The sequence below is a fragment of the Schistocerca gregaria genome, chromosome 5 (assembly GCF_023897955.1).
Source record: "Schistocerca gregaria isolate iqSchGreg1 chromosome 5, iqSchGreg1.2, whole genome shotgun sequence".
NCBI lineage: Eukaryota > Metazoa > Arthropoda > Insecta > Orthoptera > Acrididae > Schistocerca > Schistocerca gregaria.
The window spans coordinates 174806524-174823582 of record NC_064924.1 but is presented as its reverse complement, the minus strand read 5'-3'; the positions used below and the strand labels follow the sequence as shown (position 1 = coordinate 174823582).

Sequence of the window (17059 nt, the reverse complement as noted above, 5' to 3'; positions counted from 1 at the left end):
GGACTTTGGTCGTCAGTGTAGGCAGTGACCATTCGTCACAACCGCTGCTGCTAAACCTCTGATCCCGTTCCGTGAGAACACAAGCGCACAGCAGCCGCTGTCTGCCGTCTCACACGTGCTGTGTGGACTGTGGAGGCTGTGAGTCACTCAAACCCCTGCCCGATAAGCACTACAGCACGCCAGTACAAGTTGGTCTGCAAGTGTCCACTTTATCTTCATCTTCTTTTTCTTCTTCTTCTTATTCTTCTTCTATTCCCTTACGCTTCTTGCCGGACGCTGTGGTCGAGCGATTCTAGGCGCTTCAGTCCGCAACCGCTCTACTGCTGCGGTGGCAGGTTCGAATCCTGTCTCGGGCATGGATGTGTGTGGTGTCCTTAGGTTAGTTAGGCTTAAGTAGTTCTAAGTCTAGAGGACTGATGACCTCCGATGTTAAATCCCATAGTGCTTAGAGCTATTTGAACCTTATGCTTTCAAAAGTCACGGTATCCTCCATTTCTCCCATTCTGCTCTATTCTCGCAGCATCTTCCATGATTGTTTTTCGACGTCTTTGTCCCATTTTCTCGACCCTTCCCTCCCATGCCTTCCTCGTCCAGCTCCCCCGTGCACACGCATTTCAAACACATGTTTAGCTTTCTGTCGTCATCCGTTCTCGTAACATATCCATACCATCTCAACTCATGTTCCTCAACCAACACACTCATATTGCTTTGTCCTGCCCAGTCTCTTCTTGTATTCCGTCATTTCTAACTTGATGTCTCCAAGTATTTCCTACTGCTCTTCTCATGAACTCCATTTCTATTTTTATAATCCTACTAGAGTGCTTACTTTATATTGCCAAACTCTCCATGCTGTACACTGTAACTGGTGCCATAATCTCACTGTAAATCTGCATTTTGGTTTTCATACTTATCTCTTTCTCCCATACTGTTGTGCTTGCATCTATTAGTACGCGGTGATTGTTTTTTTGGTTCTGTGTAGCACCTTTTGTTCTATTCTCCCATACTACTTAATATGGTGTCAAGATATTCAAATCTATCATCGTTTCCAAGAACCTTTCCATTAAGGAGTATTTTGAGTTCGGCCTTTTGTTTGTTCTGCTTTGAGACTCACATTACTTTGATTTTATGTGCATTCACTATCAATCTCTTGCTCTTCAGTTCTTGATTTTATTCCACTACGACCTGCTGAATTCTTTCTGGTGTGTTAGCCACCAATATATACACTGATCGGCTAAACCATTATGGTCACCTGCTTAACAGTTTGTTTGTCCGTCTTTGGAACTAAATACACTCCTGGAAATGGAAAAAAGAACACATTGACACCGGTGTGTCAGACCCACCATACTTACTCCGGACACTGCGAGAGGGCTGTACAAGCAATGATCACACGCACGGCACAGCGGACACACCAGGAACCGCGGTGTTGGCCGTCGAATGGCGCTAGCTGCGCAGCATTTGTGCACCTCCGCCGTCAGTGTCAGCCAGTTTGCAGTGGCATACGGAGCTCCATCGCAGTCTTTAACACTGGTAGCATGCCGCGACAGCCTGGACGTGAACCGTATGTGCAGTTGACGGACTTTGAGCGAGGGCGTATAGTAGGCATGCGGGAGCCCGGGTGGACGTACCGCCGAATTGCTCAACACGTGGGGCGTGAGGTCTCCACAGTACATCGATGTTGTCGCCAGTGGGGAAGGTGCACGTGCCCGTCGACCTGGGACCGGACCGCAGCGACGCACGGATGCACGCCAAGACCGTAGGATGCTACGCAGTGCCGTAGGGGACCGCACCGCCACTTCCCAGCAAATTAGGGACACTGTTGCTCCTGGGGTATCGGCGAGGACCATTCGCAACCGTCTCCATGAAGCTGGGCTACGGTCCCGCACACCGTTAGGCCGTCTTCCGCTCACGCCCCAACATCGTGCAGCCCGCCTCCAGTGGTGTCGCGACAGGCGTGAATGGAGGGACGAATGGAGACGTGTCGTCTTCAGTGATGAGAGTCGCTTCTGCCTTGGTGCCAATGATGGTCGTATGCGTGTTTGGCGCCGTGCAGGTGAGCGCCACAATCAGGATTGCATACGACCGAGGCACACAGGGCCAACACCCGGCATCATGGTGTGGGGAGCGATCTCCTACACTCGCCGTACACCTCTGGTGATCGTCGAGGGGACACTGAATAGTGCACGGTACATCCAAACCGTCATCGAAACCATCGTTCTACCATTCCTAGACCGGCAAGGGAACTTGCTGTTCCAACAGGACAATGCACGTCCGCATGTATCCCGTGCCACCCAACGTGCTCTAGAAGGTGTAAGTCAACTACCATGGCCAGCAAGATCTCCGGATCTGTCCTCCATTGAGCATGTTTGGGACTGGATGAAGCGTCGTCTCAGGCGGTCTGCACGTCCAGCACGAACGCTGGTCCAACTGAGGCGCCAGGCGGAAATGGCATGGCAAGCCGTTCCACAGGACTACATCCAGCATCTCTACGATCGTCTCCATGGTAGAATATCAGCCTGCATTGCTGCGAAAGGTGGATATACACTGTAGTAGTGCCGACATTGTGCATGCTCTGTTGCCTGTGTCTATATGCCTGTGGTTCTGTCAGTGTGATCATGTGATGTATCTGACCCCAGGAATGTGTCAATAAAGTTTCCCCTTCCTGGGACAATGAATTCACGGTGTTCTTATTTCAATTTCCAGGAGTGTACATCACTGATTCCGTGCATCAGGTTCAAAAATGGCTCTGAGCACTATGGGACTTAACTTCTGAGGTCATCAGTCCCCGAGAACTTAGAAATACGTAAACCTAACTAACATAAGGACATCATACACATCCATGTCCGAGGCAGGATTCGAACCTGAGACCGTAGCGGTAGCGCGGTTCCAGACTGTAGCGCCTAGAATCGCGCGGCCACTCCGGCAGTCTCCATGAATCAGGGACCCGACAGTTTGATGGTAGGTTTGTGGAGGTATGTGGAATTAGATGTCTACGCACAGGTTAAGCAATTCTCGTAATTAACAGACCGCTGATGTCACCTAACGTCTGCCTTGCTGCGATACGGGCATTTAGTGGCACAGATTCCAAGAACAGGTAAATTATGTTTTGTAGGAAGGTCAAGTATGCAGGACCAGTTAGTGTGTTAAAACAAATGAAGGTGCTTAAGTGATAAATTAATGTTTTGTTATGTTTTCTTTCGAATTGTTACCTAATAACTGTACTGTGTCACGCCTAATTCAATTCTTCAAACAGAAGTGGATGAGTTAAACATATGAATTGAAACCGTTGTGGACGGAAACACTACGTTTCCGGACATGTGTTCCTATTCAAAATATTTTGTACTCACTCCCTTCTAAAAGACCTACAGTGGGCATATTACTGTTTCTAAAACTTGGTAGTGAACTTGGTTTAATGATTTCAGAGTAATGTATTAAGTACTTTTGCAAAGTGTAACCACCATCAATTAAGCCAAGGTCAAAGATAAAGGCTTTGTATGGGACTGAAACCAATTGTAATTTACTTTAATTACCTTCCTGCAGCTGGCACTTTGATCTTCTTGCAGTTGATTGCAAATCATGCACTTGAGTGCATCGCTTTAATTAGTTGGGTTAATTTCAGCTTTTTGAACCTAAACGCATTATTTTTAATTAATAAAAGTCACTAATTTTCATTTTATTCCGTGTTTAGAGACCCGTCACCTGGTCTTTCAAAAACAGGTCGCACGTCTCACATTTATGATGTAGTAAAAAAAATTGTTTAACACTACAAGCAAATATTATTTCAACAATAAAAATTTAAAGTGATAATAATTAGTTACAAAGAAAAATTAAGTTAATTATCGAAAACTGAGGGTATTAAGATACAACTTTAGGAATTTGTTGAAACTGAAGAAGATAATGGGAAAGATTATAGATTAGTTGTAGAGTCTGACATCAAAGTCCATTCGAGAGCAATGCGCCTGCCTCTGTTACACAGACAAATTGTATTAAAAAAATAATAAATTTGGGAAACTGAAAATAATATTATTAGTTTTAGAAAGGAAATAAAAGCCGATGGGAAAGTCTGCAGATAGAAATTAGAAGATTTAGCACCAAGCTGTACCTCATCTGAGGACTCAGTAGAAATGGTTCAAATGTCTCTGAGCACTATATGAGGTCATCAGTCCCCTAGAACTTGGAACTACTTAAACCTAACTAACCTAAGGACATCACACACATCCATGCCCGAGGCAGGATTCGAACCTGCGACCGTAGCGGTCGCGCGGTTGCAGACTGTAGCGCCTAGAACCGCTCTGTCACCCCGGCTGGCGCTACTGCTAGATCGACATGCTTTAGCCTCATCTATTCCCGGGTTCCGGGGGAAAAGGAGTAGATGAAACGTCGCTCCTCAGGTACCTCTGATTTTCTTTGCCAGGTATCATTTTACCCACCGTTTACTTGGCGCTTTTCTATTATGTTTTCCCGTTATTTCCAGTACCTCGTCGCCCTGCCCCTCTTTAGCCAGCATTCTACCACTCTTTGAGGATGGTGATGTCAGGGGTGCTCACTCCCAACACCACGCACAGCGCCTTCACCAGTGTTGTGCCTAAATCCTCCGAAATCCTCAGCGATGTGCTTCTTTGCCCACACCTCGCATTATTTTTGAAGGTCACAAAACAGTCGATTCAACCAGCCATCTCCTACAAAAAGATGATAGACTCCAAGGGGGCAATGTGATATGTGCGCTTTGTCTTTTTGTAGGTGGTCTGAATTGTGTAGTTTTCAGTCTTCCAATTTATGAATTGGTTATGTTGCTTTGTAGATTGTAAGTGTTGTGTTCTTATGTTCTCGGTAAATGTTAGTTTTTCGTCTATCTGTGTACCCAGGTATCCTGTCACTCCTTTTCTTTGTATGTTGGTGGTATCAGGTTTAATGACAAGGTTTCTTTTGAGTGCACCTTCAGGTAATAACTGCATTGTTTTATCTGCTGCGGTCGTATGTTGTTTTTGCACCAGTCACTCACACTCATAACAAGTGATACAGTCTTGTTTTCTAACTGGACTCTGTACTTCACAGATAAGCACTAATGTGGCAAAGGATTGTATCAAGTTAAGTAAATATTTATTTCATTCATATAATTTCATACGTTGTCCCAATGAGCCATCATCCTAAGCATTCCTAAAACACACAACTATCGAAAACAGTTTTGCATCAGTTTGATACATCCCTATGAGAAACTTATTTTATGCTAGTGAACCCAGAAATGCTACGGAACTGCTAAGTATTGGATATATGTCCTAATCTCTCAGTCCATCACCTCCTCCCCCTTTTCTGTCCATTTCCTCTCCCTCCCTCTATCTACACATCTTCCCCCCCCCCCTGTCTCTGTCCACCTCCTCCTCCCCTCCTCCCCTCCTCCCCTCTCTCTACTCCTCCTTCCCTCTCTGATCCTGAAGCTTGTTTATTGTTATTCCAAATACCTTAGTAGTAGTAGTAGTAGTAGTAGTAGTAGTAGTATTCTATTTATAAGCTGATAAGCCATAAATACTTTTCTGGTTTCTGTGGAAACCGACTGCGAGGAGGGAAACAGAAGAGCTCATTGTTGTGTACACAATTTTTGTTTAAAAAGTAGATAATAAGAACGAATTTGTATGGCAGAAACAATACTTCTAATGGTTTAAATTCCCTACTATCGTAGTTCACATTGTTTGTAAGGAAAAAAACTGCACATATACACAGCAGAGTGAAGCACAACAATTTCTTTCTCGCAGTCGATTTCAATGGAAAATCTCATAGCTTATGCGTGAGCCATAAAAGATTTGACAAAAACTTTTCGAGGTTTTTGCTAACAACTTTCCCCTATTATGTATTGTATATATGATTATATGTTAAATGTATTGAAACTATATAGCCTGATTCTATTAGAGCATTTATTAGAGTAACACGTAAAAATTTGCAGTTAATTGGTTAAGAAATTTTCAGGACTTTGGTAACGTCGTCTCCCATTTCTATAGTAAATATGTACTTATATGTTAAAAGATGGCACTCCAGCAGGACTATGAAGTATGAATGTGTTCAAATGCAGTGTTGTGTCAAAATTTCAAAGCAATCGGTGAAGAACTTCCGGTCACTTAAGATTTTGTATAAATGTACATTTACTTTTTTATGTGCATGGTACTGCTACACCACTAAATAATGTAATTGGTGTAGTGTTTGATAATTTACAACTGTCATTGGCTACTAAAGCATCACTTGATTCATACAATTATAGCTCTTCTCTTGAAGCACAACTTTCGACATTTACCGAAGTCTATTTCCGTCTGAGGCTTGAATAGCTCATTAGTCCTAGTCCATGATGTTGACTGCTTTATCTGAGGTTACAAACTGGTCAGAGTGCTTCCATGTTCGGCTCTACAGTACACTGATCTCCATGCGAGGGTAATGCTGTGCTGAGAAGGAGTACGTGTCTTTTCCAGTCTCTCCTATTCGTTATTGTGTACTGCAGCGAGACATCACTAATGTCTATGGTATCAATGCGCGTTGCTAACTGCGGTTGTAGACTTCAGTCTTTGGACAATACCACAGAATAAATGAGTGATACATGTCATAGTACACACTTTTCATGAAGTGATTATACCATACTAACAATAAAAAAGAAAACATAACGTCACACAAAAATTCACGCATCATATGTGTGTTTCTAGATAGTTAGGTCACACATATTGAAATGGTTGAACATCACATTTCATGCTAGTGCGCTCTTTTATGTTGACAACAATACTGCAGCCAATGTTGCAAGAGGAATATTTGCGTCAACCAATGCGCTCATAAGGGAACTTTGTTATGTCTTGCATCTGGTACACGAGAATAGTAGATGATTCACGTCCCCTTCTTCATTGTATAAATCACATAACAGAGATTCCTTCATTCTTATTTGGAAGGGGTGGGTTGAGAATTTGCATGACTTAAGTACATGCACGTAGTCATTTTTATGAATCGTCTGCTCCTATTCCAATCAATAACCCATTAGAATAAATCCAGTTTTGGATTGCAACCTGGCCATATTGTACTCCTTTTAACATCTTGGTCGAGTTCCATTGTCTCTGACAGTCCTTTCTGCCTTTTTCAATGATTAAGTTCAGCGTTTCTTGATAAGGAAGTCTGTCATTTAGGATATCGCCTAAGTTCATTGCTTGCTTCGCTGAACTGTCTTCCGTTTCTAATGAAAGATGCCACTGTGCCCTAGACTCACAATAAATTTGTTACTATTCCTGATTTGTAACGACTTCTTTAATAATCCCTATAATTGTAGACAACGCACTTTTGTTGCATTCTGGCTATTTAAGGCTCTTTAGTACGCTTAGGGAATCGGTTAATACCCTTACTCTGCTTCATATCTCAGATCTGCAGTATTTTACTGCGGTAGCTTGTGCGTAATAGACCGTTGCTTCCTTGCACAGAGAATATTGGGCTTGATAACTTTCTTCAGCGTTCTATATTGCACATCCTACTTTGCCGTCGTTGATGGCCTTCGATCCATCCGTGTACATCTACGTCGAATTCAGAAAAATAGTACTGAGCAAAATGTTGGTTACTACCTTCAAATTTGGAGAATCTTTATAATGTATGATATTTTCACGCCCCGTCTTATTGTGGGTAACTTATATTATAGGGTTTTTTCCTCAGTAGTTGAGACGAACTCGGTTTTCGTTTCTCCTACAATTTCTCTAAAAAGCAACTCTCTTGTTTATTAACGATGGTAACTTATTTTGTGTCAGGCTTCTAAGAATTTCCAGTTATGATTATATTGCGGCCGTCTTTTATTATATTGTTTCTTTATCATATCTTTAGATGTGTTCATTTTTCAATTTCTACTAGTGCTACCATAAGAATATCAACATTTAATGTACGAACGAGCGAAATAATTCTAATACAGCTTACTTTGCAGTATTCTTGAGTTGATGAATCTTTTGTTGTTCTTCAGTCTTTGCCGCCTGAGAAACCAAAGAAGGCAAAACCGGGGAAGAAGGAGGCTCCAGAAGAACCGGTAAGAGATAAATACGTTTCATATATCTAACTATATACACTACGTTCTCTAGTTCTTCATTTCAGAGATTAGGATCGTTTATTATTATCATCAATATGACTAACGTGTTAGCTAGAAATCGCCACAGTTTTATCAGGTTCGACAAGAGTAGTAATTTCCAGTATTTGAGGAGGAGTTACTTACATGTGTAAATATAAAAATGTTAATTAATTCATGTAACACTGCGTGCACTGTAGGGCTAAACTAACAGCATACCCTTAGATACTCTATCTTACATATATAATATATTGGCTGTCTTATCATTATGCTGGTGATACAAAGAATCACCCCAATATTGTTACATAAACAGGAAACCAATGTCCGAGGTGCACTATGTTCTAGAATCATAAGCAAATCGTTCAGTAAGCTGACCACTGAGTCCCTCATTCGTCGATGCATACTGCCTGAGTTAACGTAAGGCATTATGTTAAAGCTTCTGACTATCTGCCACTATTTTAAACACGCACTGGGGATATATTGCTTTTTTTACTTCTTATTTGCTTATCTTAGAATGAAACACATTAGCAAGTGTGGGAAAAATGAACAAAAGGCGTAGCTTTCAAGCAGATGTGTAATAATGTGTCTCTCAGTGGCGCCCCGAGTAGAATTTTACCATTGTGTTATAATGTGGTGACCTACAGCCATCTGACGTAGAAACGTAGTAATTGAAACTAAACTGAATATAATTTTACTTATACAAACGGAACTGTTTAAATTATTAAAATTTTATAATCAATCACTTAACGTTCCGAGGAATAAAATTAAATGAAAAGAAATGTTAGCAGTGGGAATCGAATCTGAACCAACAAACTGGCACTCGGAGCACCTGTCCGCTGGACTATAGGACCCATCACGAACTGCTGCTCGAAAATCCTTCATACTCTATGCATAAATCTTTAGAGAACTCAAGTGCTATTATGTGTTCGAACTACTGTTCCGTTCATCTTCACACTGATGTGGACGAGCTACTTCCATATCTTGCTGAATAAAAAAGTTTAGAGTACTTAGCATAAAACATGTGTGCCTCTTTTTATGCTATCATTTGCGAAAAAAAACTTATTTCTATAACTTCAACCTTTCTGAAGTCTGACGGTTATTATGATCACATGAGTCCCGATGTGCAGGGACGGAAATGGCCACATCGCACGTGACCACCTACCGGATACAAAAACTCATCAGGCAAAAACGAAAAGAGATGTCGCTATGATTTCAATTTCAAATAGAATTTCGATATCCGTTCTACGTTTCATACTCAGCGAGGTATGGACTAAAATAAACCGTACCAAAGTTTACGCAAAACGTTTTTTTCTCCTGCAAGCTCTTTGAAATTTCATGCAATACTTTACTTAACAGTAACTATGACAAATAACAAATAGAAATCCAGTTCTTTATCGAGCAAAGATCTCAAACTGTAAGCTGTCTAAAAATCATTTTTATCACTGAACAGTTTTCTTAAATCGGATGATAAGTATTTCGCCGGCCGTTGTGGACGAGCGGTTCTAGGTGCTTCACAGAACCGCGCTGCTGCTACGGTCGCTGGTTCGAATCCTGACTCGGGTATGGATGTGTGTGATGTCCTTAGGTTAGTTAGGTTTAAGTAGTTCTTAGTCTAGGGGACTGATGACCTCAGATGTTAAGTCCCATAGTGCTTAGAGTAATGTGAACCATAATAAGTATTTCATACCGGCCGGAACACCATCTCTCAGTACAGGCAGCACTAGACGAGCAGTACAGCGACAACAAAGCTGCTCTCACCACGGAATGTAGAGAGCACATCTGTAGCAGTCAAAGTGTTAAAAATTTTGTAGTTAATAGCTTAACATTGCGAGGATTAAAATAAAAGGAAAAACAGATGGTAGCAGGCGGATTGTTACCCGACTTGACAATCGACCACTTTTTATAGAACCTTTCTGTCGCCCAAAGGAAGGGGTGGAGGCAAAGTGGGCAGGGGTCGCAACTAGAGGACTGTCCATAATGCCCTGTTCCCTCCCTAAGGAAACTAAGGAAAGCGCAGCGAACGTGGAGTAGAGATACAAAGCACGTCAATGAGACAAGATTGATTTATTTTTAATTATTTGTGTTTTTTTATACTATTACCACCAAGTGTAACAGGAAACTGACATCACTGAGAAGAACATTCCAATGACCAGAGAATAACTAGTACCAAGAGCCTCACCAGCTCAGTGGAATACTATAGGAGGTGCGATCATAGGCAGCGTCATAGCATCAGACGGAGACGGGGAAAGGTCGGAGGCGTCCATAGGTGGATGCTGATTGGGGACGGGGATGGAGAGACACGTTGTCAGCCGGTGCTAGGGCGTCAGATGACAGTGCATCGTCGGCAGGAGGGTCGTCATCCTGTGCACACGAGGCAGTCGTCAGAAGGGGTGCGGCGCTGTATCTTCTGTTTCCTCGGCGACCAATGCTTCCTAACATATTGTTCCGTGTCAAGCATCTGTCGTCCGACATGCGGTCAGACGGCAGAAAAGTGGATATCGGTACAGCCATGATCCACAACCACTGGTTCGCGACAGACAACTTGTGGCTGCTGACGGCCACCGTCAGTCGTTTCTGCCTCCAGTGGCAGTGTAAGGGAAACAGGCAATAGTTCATCGTGTCATTGGGAGGAGCAGACGCCGGTGCCGACTGATCCAGAGTGCGAGCAGAAGGCAGCCCCGCCACCGACGCGTAACACAGAGGCAACACATTGGGCAACTCCGGGAGAGCGACGTCTCCGATCAGCATCTGAACCTATCTGTCATGTGGCCACAATCTGAACAAGTGCGCGGCTGTACATCTTACGTGACGAAAGCACTGCAGCCAGCAATAACCAAATGTGAAGGCACCTGTTCCTTCAGGCCAGTTTTTATCTGACGGGTACTATTGAAGATATGGTATGTTTCAGCAGCGTGACCGACAACGTTGCCGTAAGGTTTAAAGGCGGTCACCACAACGTCCAAGACCACCTCAAATGGGAATTCGAAAACTTCAACTTTCGGAGGCTAAAACCATCGTGATCAACTACTACAGCCCCTATACGCCCGTGAGAGTATCGGAACTTCTGATCTTTACAATGGCGCCACGCAACGTCGGTGCACAGTTCTTGATTCGCCAGCTTTACGCACACTGTGGCACTAACGATTGAAAAATTAATTCTGAGAACAACTTCCGGTGGCGTCCCATATAAAACGTTCTACTTCATACGCTCTCGGTCGTTCATGATTCAAAGCAAACTTTAAGTGTGGCTTGGCGATAGGAAAACGCCATGCTGGTTGGTGAGTTGTGACACGAAGGTAAGCCACTCTGTGGAACTAAACAAACACGCACTGCTCGTAAGCAGTACAAGGGCCAAGACGCAACGTTAGGCGCGCTCGCTTCACCACTGCTGAAAGCAGGTCGACCACTGGGTCTATGTTTGCACAATACCTTACATGCAGTGCTCAAAAATACTAACCTGGCGCTATGACCGACATAGCACCCTCAGCACCATCAGAGCATGCGCAGTCAAAAACAGGCAGTTGCTTTCCTTCACTGTGTAGACTGTAGCGTAGCTGACCGTCATTTCAGAACACGACACTGGGTCTTAGTTATCGCTGAGAGAGCACTGCGAAACATATTTTCTGTCACGTTATTTGTATACCAGCATGCATTCGTACAGAAGTGGCGTACTTTTAGCGCAATTTCCGGCTCTCAGTGCAAGAGAAAGAGCATAATTTTATTGTGCTTTTCCGACTCGCATTTAAAGAGAAATAACATAATTCTAGTGGAATATTTACAGTATGCTGTAACACATTTGCACATGATCACCGTATGCCACTGGTGTCTTTTCACAAAAAAATCATTTTCCTTACTGGTGTCTGTTTATTGTAAAATGTAAACACGGCTTTCTTTTTGAACTAGATTTTCTCGTCAGCAGTACTTCAGGCAGGATTCAATGAGTACAAACTCATTAATATTTCAATACACACTAAGGGTCTGTTTTCACGTTCAAAAACGGTTCAAATGTCTCTGAGCACTATGGGACTCAACTTCTGAAGTCATTAGTCCCCTAGAACTTAGAACTAGTTAAACCTAACTAACCTAAGGACATCACACCCATCCATGCCCGAGGCAGGATTCGAACCTGTGACCGTAGCGGTCTCGCGGTTCCAGATAGCAGCGCCTAGAACCGCACGGCCACTTAGGCCGGCCTCTGTTTTCATGTATACATATACATAGAAAAAAGAGCAGGAAAACAATGTAACTGAACAGTAGACACATAAATGTAGCTCAATACAGAGACAGCATTTAAGCTACTGCAAGAAAATACTGTGCAGAATTAATGGGTTGTACGCCAGGGAAGCCTTTCAATTTACTTGTTAGACTTGAAAACCTGATGTTACCCTATTTTTCAGCTCTTCTGGAGACTTATGAATACATGAAACTGCCTCACCTACATTAGTTAAGAAAATGTGCCTCAGTTTCAAATCGGTTTCCTGTCTAGTATTCGCAGAATAAACGCTGTGCTTTAATGTGCATGAGTCCTTGTTATATCCATTAATCCCACAAGAAAGTATACGTGGAACTCCAGACCTTTAGTGTTATGATCGGAAATGATTCACGATCATTGGTTCTGTATCTCAAATTTCTTGGTCTACAATCATCTACACTCTGTATCTACATTCGCTCCCATACCCGGGTGAAAAAGGAGAGGGAGGAGCAACACCTCGTTAAAAAATCTTGGTTCGCCTGACCTGGGTGATAGTACCTTGTAAAGGTTCCTTACCAGGATGACGGCGAAAACCTCAGCGTCAGTGTAAGCGCAGATGCAGATCATCGGAGTTGTGTAATTGGCAGAAGAGGCAATCCTTATAAAAAAGATAAAGCACATTTAAAAGACCAGACACGTCTGTGTGGTAACCGCCCGTACTCTGGCTAGCGTCTGTTCACCACGTGAGGTGCAGCTGAACACTGAGCTCGAGGAATTAACACTCCCTGTTTCTATCCAGCCACCACTAGCTGGAAGTCAAGTACAAGCAGAATAGTTCGTACAAGTAATATTAAAATTACCGCAGGTTGTCAGTCCACTCGCCCTGTGGCGACAACCGAGCTATCAGAGTTTGGGCTCGTACGACAGAGAAAGTCGGAGTTCTCTGGTAACTTTTCATGAAAATCTCACACATATATTGGTACTTTTAACATCCAAACACTTATTCAGAATGGAAAATTACGGAATATTTCTACAGAATTAAGCAGCCAGAAAATTCAAGTCTTCGCACTTCAAGAGACTAGATTCATCGATTCGGAAAAAAACAGACTACAACAACTACCGTATTTTTAAAACGAAAAAAACAAGAAAATATGCAAAGGAGCTGCATTTTTTGGTATGGCGTTTACTGTGTGTTCTAGTCGTAATCTGGGGAAACTCGTACTTGGTTGTGAGCAATTTAGAGGTGTTTGATTCTGTTACAGATGTAACAAATCAGCAACAGACTAATGACCATGTGAATTAAGCACACCAACAAAACATATACAATTATTAATGTTCACGTACCTACTAACATTGACGAAAAAAAGAACCTGAGAAGGCAGAAGAATTTTGGGAAAAACTTGAAACTGAGATTTCCAAAATTCCGAAGGAGAACCTAAGAATTCTTTTCGGTGATTTTAGCGCACAAATTGTCAAAGATGGGAAATACAAAAAAAACTGTTGGCAATTACCCTGTACACAAATTCATGAACAAGAATGGCGTCAGACTCAACGACTTGTGCCAAGAAAACAATCTAAAAATCAAATCAACATCGCTTCGAAAGAGCCCTAAGTAGCAAAAAACGTGGCAATCCCCTGTGATTTCCAAAAATAAATCTACGACATTAAAGCCCGTAGAGGGACAAATATAGATTCTGACCACTATCTTACCAGAGTCAAAATTAAGTTCATACCAGGAAGGAAATGCTGAAGGAAAACACCACTAATATCCAAATTTGATTTTAAAAAATTCAAGAATCAAAACTTAGAGAAGTATGGGAAAAACAACCCACAAACAACTGTAGAGATTTCCAAACTAAAATTATATGGAAAGCAGGAGAGCTGATCCCATTAAAGAAAGAAACTCAAGCACCCATGGTGGAAATAAAATTATAATAATGCAGTAGAAGAGAGATAACATACCTTCATAAATTATAATTGTGACAAAGCGGAAACAACACAAGAGAATTTTTTTCGAAGTCAGAAAATAAACAGCTTAAATACTTGGACAACTTGGACAAACTAAAACAAAATGTTAATGAACAACTAAACTCAATTGAAAGTCCTCCCAGTTACTGGCTAGCCGCGCAGTCTAACGCGTTGCTTCCCGAGCAGAAAGACATGCCGGTCCCCGGCAAGAATCCGCTCGGCAGATTAGTTTAGAGGTCCGATGTGCTGCCCAGCATGTGGATGGCTTTTAGGTGGTTTTCCATATGTCTCCCCTTATTCTGCCTGACTTACACTATGTCGGCAATTGCTGCGCAAATACTGTCTCCGTGTATGCATACACCATAATAACTCTACCACGCAAATATTGGGGTACTCTCATCTGGTATGAGACATTCCCAGGGTAGCGGCGACGGCGGCCGTGGGAGGGGGGGGGGGGGGGGAGGGGGGTGTCCACTGGCCACTGGGGTCTAACCGCACAATGACCTTGGGTTCGGTGTGGGGCGGCGGTGGGGTGGGTGGACTTCTGTGGCCTGTTGTGGGGTTGTGGACCACTGAGGGCTACGGTGGGACGAAGCCTGTGTCGTTTCTAGGTCCCCGGTTCAATACACTATACACATACAAACGAAATTAAAGAAAACTTCAGGAACCATAAAACACACGACTTTTACAAAACGATTGCAAATCAAATCAAAGGCTACACTCCACGAAACCCCTGTTTCAGGAACCAAAACGGAAAATAGGCACTAACTGACAAAGAAAATTCTCAAGAATTAGCCACACACCTCTCGACCTCTAACTTGCTCACAACCAAGTACGAGATTCCCCAGATTTCGACTAGAACACACAAATGAAACTTCATTACTGTCAACTCAAGAAGAAAATTGTAGTCACATTAAAAGGTACAAAAATAATAAGTCATTGGATGAAGACGGGACTGTAGCTGAACTACTGAAGAACCTTGGTCCAAATTCTTTAAAAGAGATCACTCAAATCATCCAAGAAATTTGGCAGACAGAAAAAATTCCAGAGGATTGGAGATGTGCACTAATTCATCCATTGAACAAAAAGGGATATATAAACAATAACAGAGGCGTTCCACTTTTGCCGATCACTAACAAAATGTTATCAATGTGTCTTCTAAAGAGAGCCAAGAACAGCTAGATCATACAATTTCAGATTACCAAGCAGGCTTTCGATCTAACAGATCCTACCTGGAACTGATCTTTAACCTTAAACTATTTTAAAAATTAAAGCTATCAGGTCGAAACCAATAGTGTCCTCATTTGTTGATTTTAAAGAAACATTCGGTTCTGTAGCCACAGCCTCTATGCAATATTCTAGAAGAACGCGGACTAGACACCAACAGTCGAAAACTGTTCGAACAAATACTGTCAGAAACCAAATCAAGAATTAAATTCATAGATGAAATTTCGGAACCATTCTTAGTTAAAACCGGAGATGGGGTCTCGCCACAATTATTCAACACAGTTTTAGACAAAGTAATGAAATAATGGGAATTGAAACAAAGAAGTGAAGTAAACATGGGCTTTAAAACACATACCTTAAGAGCTATGAACAATTCTTGATCTTCAATACTGTGAAACAGATCTCTTCTATTGCAAGCTCTTTGCTTTCTATATTTTGGGATGTGGTAGTATGGACAAAAACAAGAAACAAAGTCCAGCAAAGATGTGCTCTAAAATGCACACCTTAACAGCTATCAGCACTTGCCCGTCTTCGCTACTTTTAAACACAACTCTTCTAATGAGCAAGTGCTCATAACTTTTAAGATATGCGTTTTATAGTACATGTTTAGTGAACACTTTTTTCCTGTTTTGGTTCATACTACCACCCACAAAAGATGAGAAGGAAAGAGCTTGCAGTAGAAGAAAAAAAATGAAATTATCGTGTGGCATTGGTGTCTGGGTGGCCCCGTCCGTTGAAGTCCAGTCGCCGGGTTGCAAGTCTTATTTCAGGTGACACCACATTGGGCGTCGGTGATGATGACGAAAGGATGATTAGGACAATAGGGCACTTAGTCTACGAGCGGAGAAAAATCTCCAACCCGGTCGTGAATCGAACCCGAGCCCACTCCATGATAGACAAACACGTTACCATTTTTTAAATCTCATTTTGTTCGATATTGTTCCTTGGACACCCGTTCATGTTCATCGATGATCCACTCAATCAGTTTTTTATTGCAGAGGGCAGCTATCCCTCTGACCGAACACACTCAGCTACCGTGCCGGCAACAGCTAAGCAGGCGGACTGCTGCGGAAGAGATTTGTTTCACAGTATCGAAGATCAAGAATTGCTCATAGCTCTGAAGGTAGGCGTTTTAGAGACCACGTTTACTTGACTTTTTTGTTTAAATGATCTCTCCTATCATAGCCCAGAATATTGACCATCACTTATGAAACACACACACACACATACAGTGTCTCCCAGCAGGATTGGTAAATATCCAGGAATACGACAGGAATGACCAACTGAAGCAAAAGAACTTAATAATCATGCTCTCTGCGATGCATACATTCAGAGTATGAGCACTTTTTCATCTTCACTGCTGAGAACCACATTTCTTCTACTGAACAAGTGCTTATAGCTCTTAAGTTATGCATCCTAGCGCCCATGATTACCAAACGATTTATTCTTGTTTCGGTCCATACTCCCTCCTCCCAAAATACGGAAAGCAAATGACTTGTAGTAGAGAGACTTGTTCCATAATAACGAAGAAGTGCTCATAGCTTTTAAGGTATAAATTTTAAAGCCCATGTTTACTGGACTTTTCGTTGGAATTATTGTTGCTGTCATATCTC

General features: G+C 42.3%; 1 protein-coding gene across 1 annotated transcript in view; it reads left to right on the top strand.

Moving 5' to 3' along the window:
* Positions 1 to 17059, top strand: part of LOC126273271 (leucine-rich repeat-containing protein 43-like) — a 254891-nt gene that overhangs the window by 183418 nt on the left and 54414 nt on the right. Inside the window, exon 7 of the mRNA XM_049976815.1 lies at positions 7961 to 8023. Within this exon, the coding sequence (XP_049832772.1) occupies positions 7961 to 8023 (63 nt within the window). The remainder of the gene's footprint in view (positions 1 to 7960; positions 8024 to 17059) is intronic.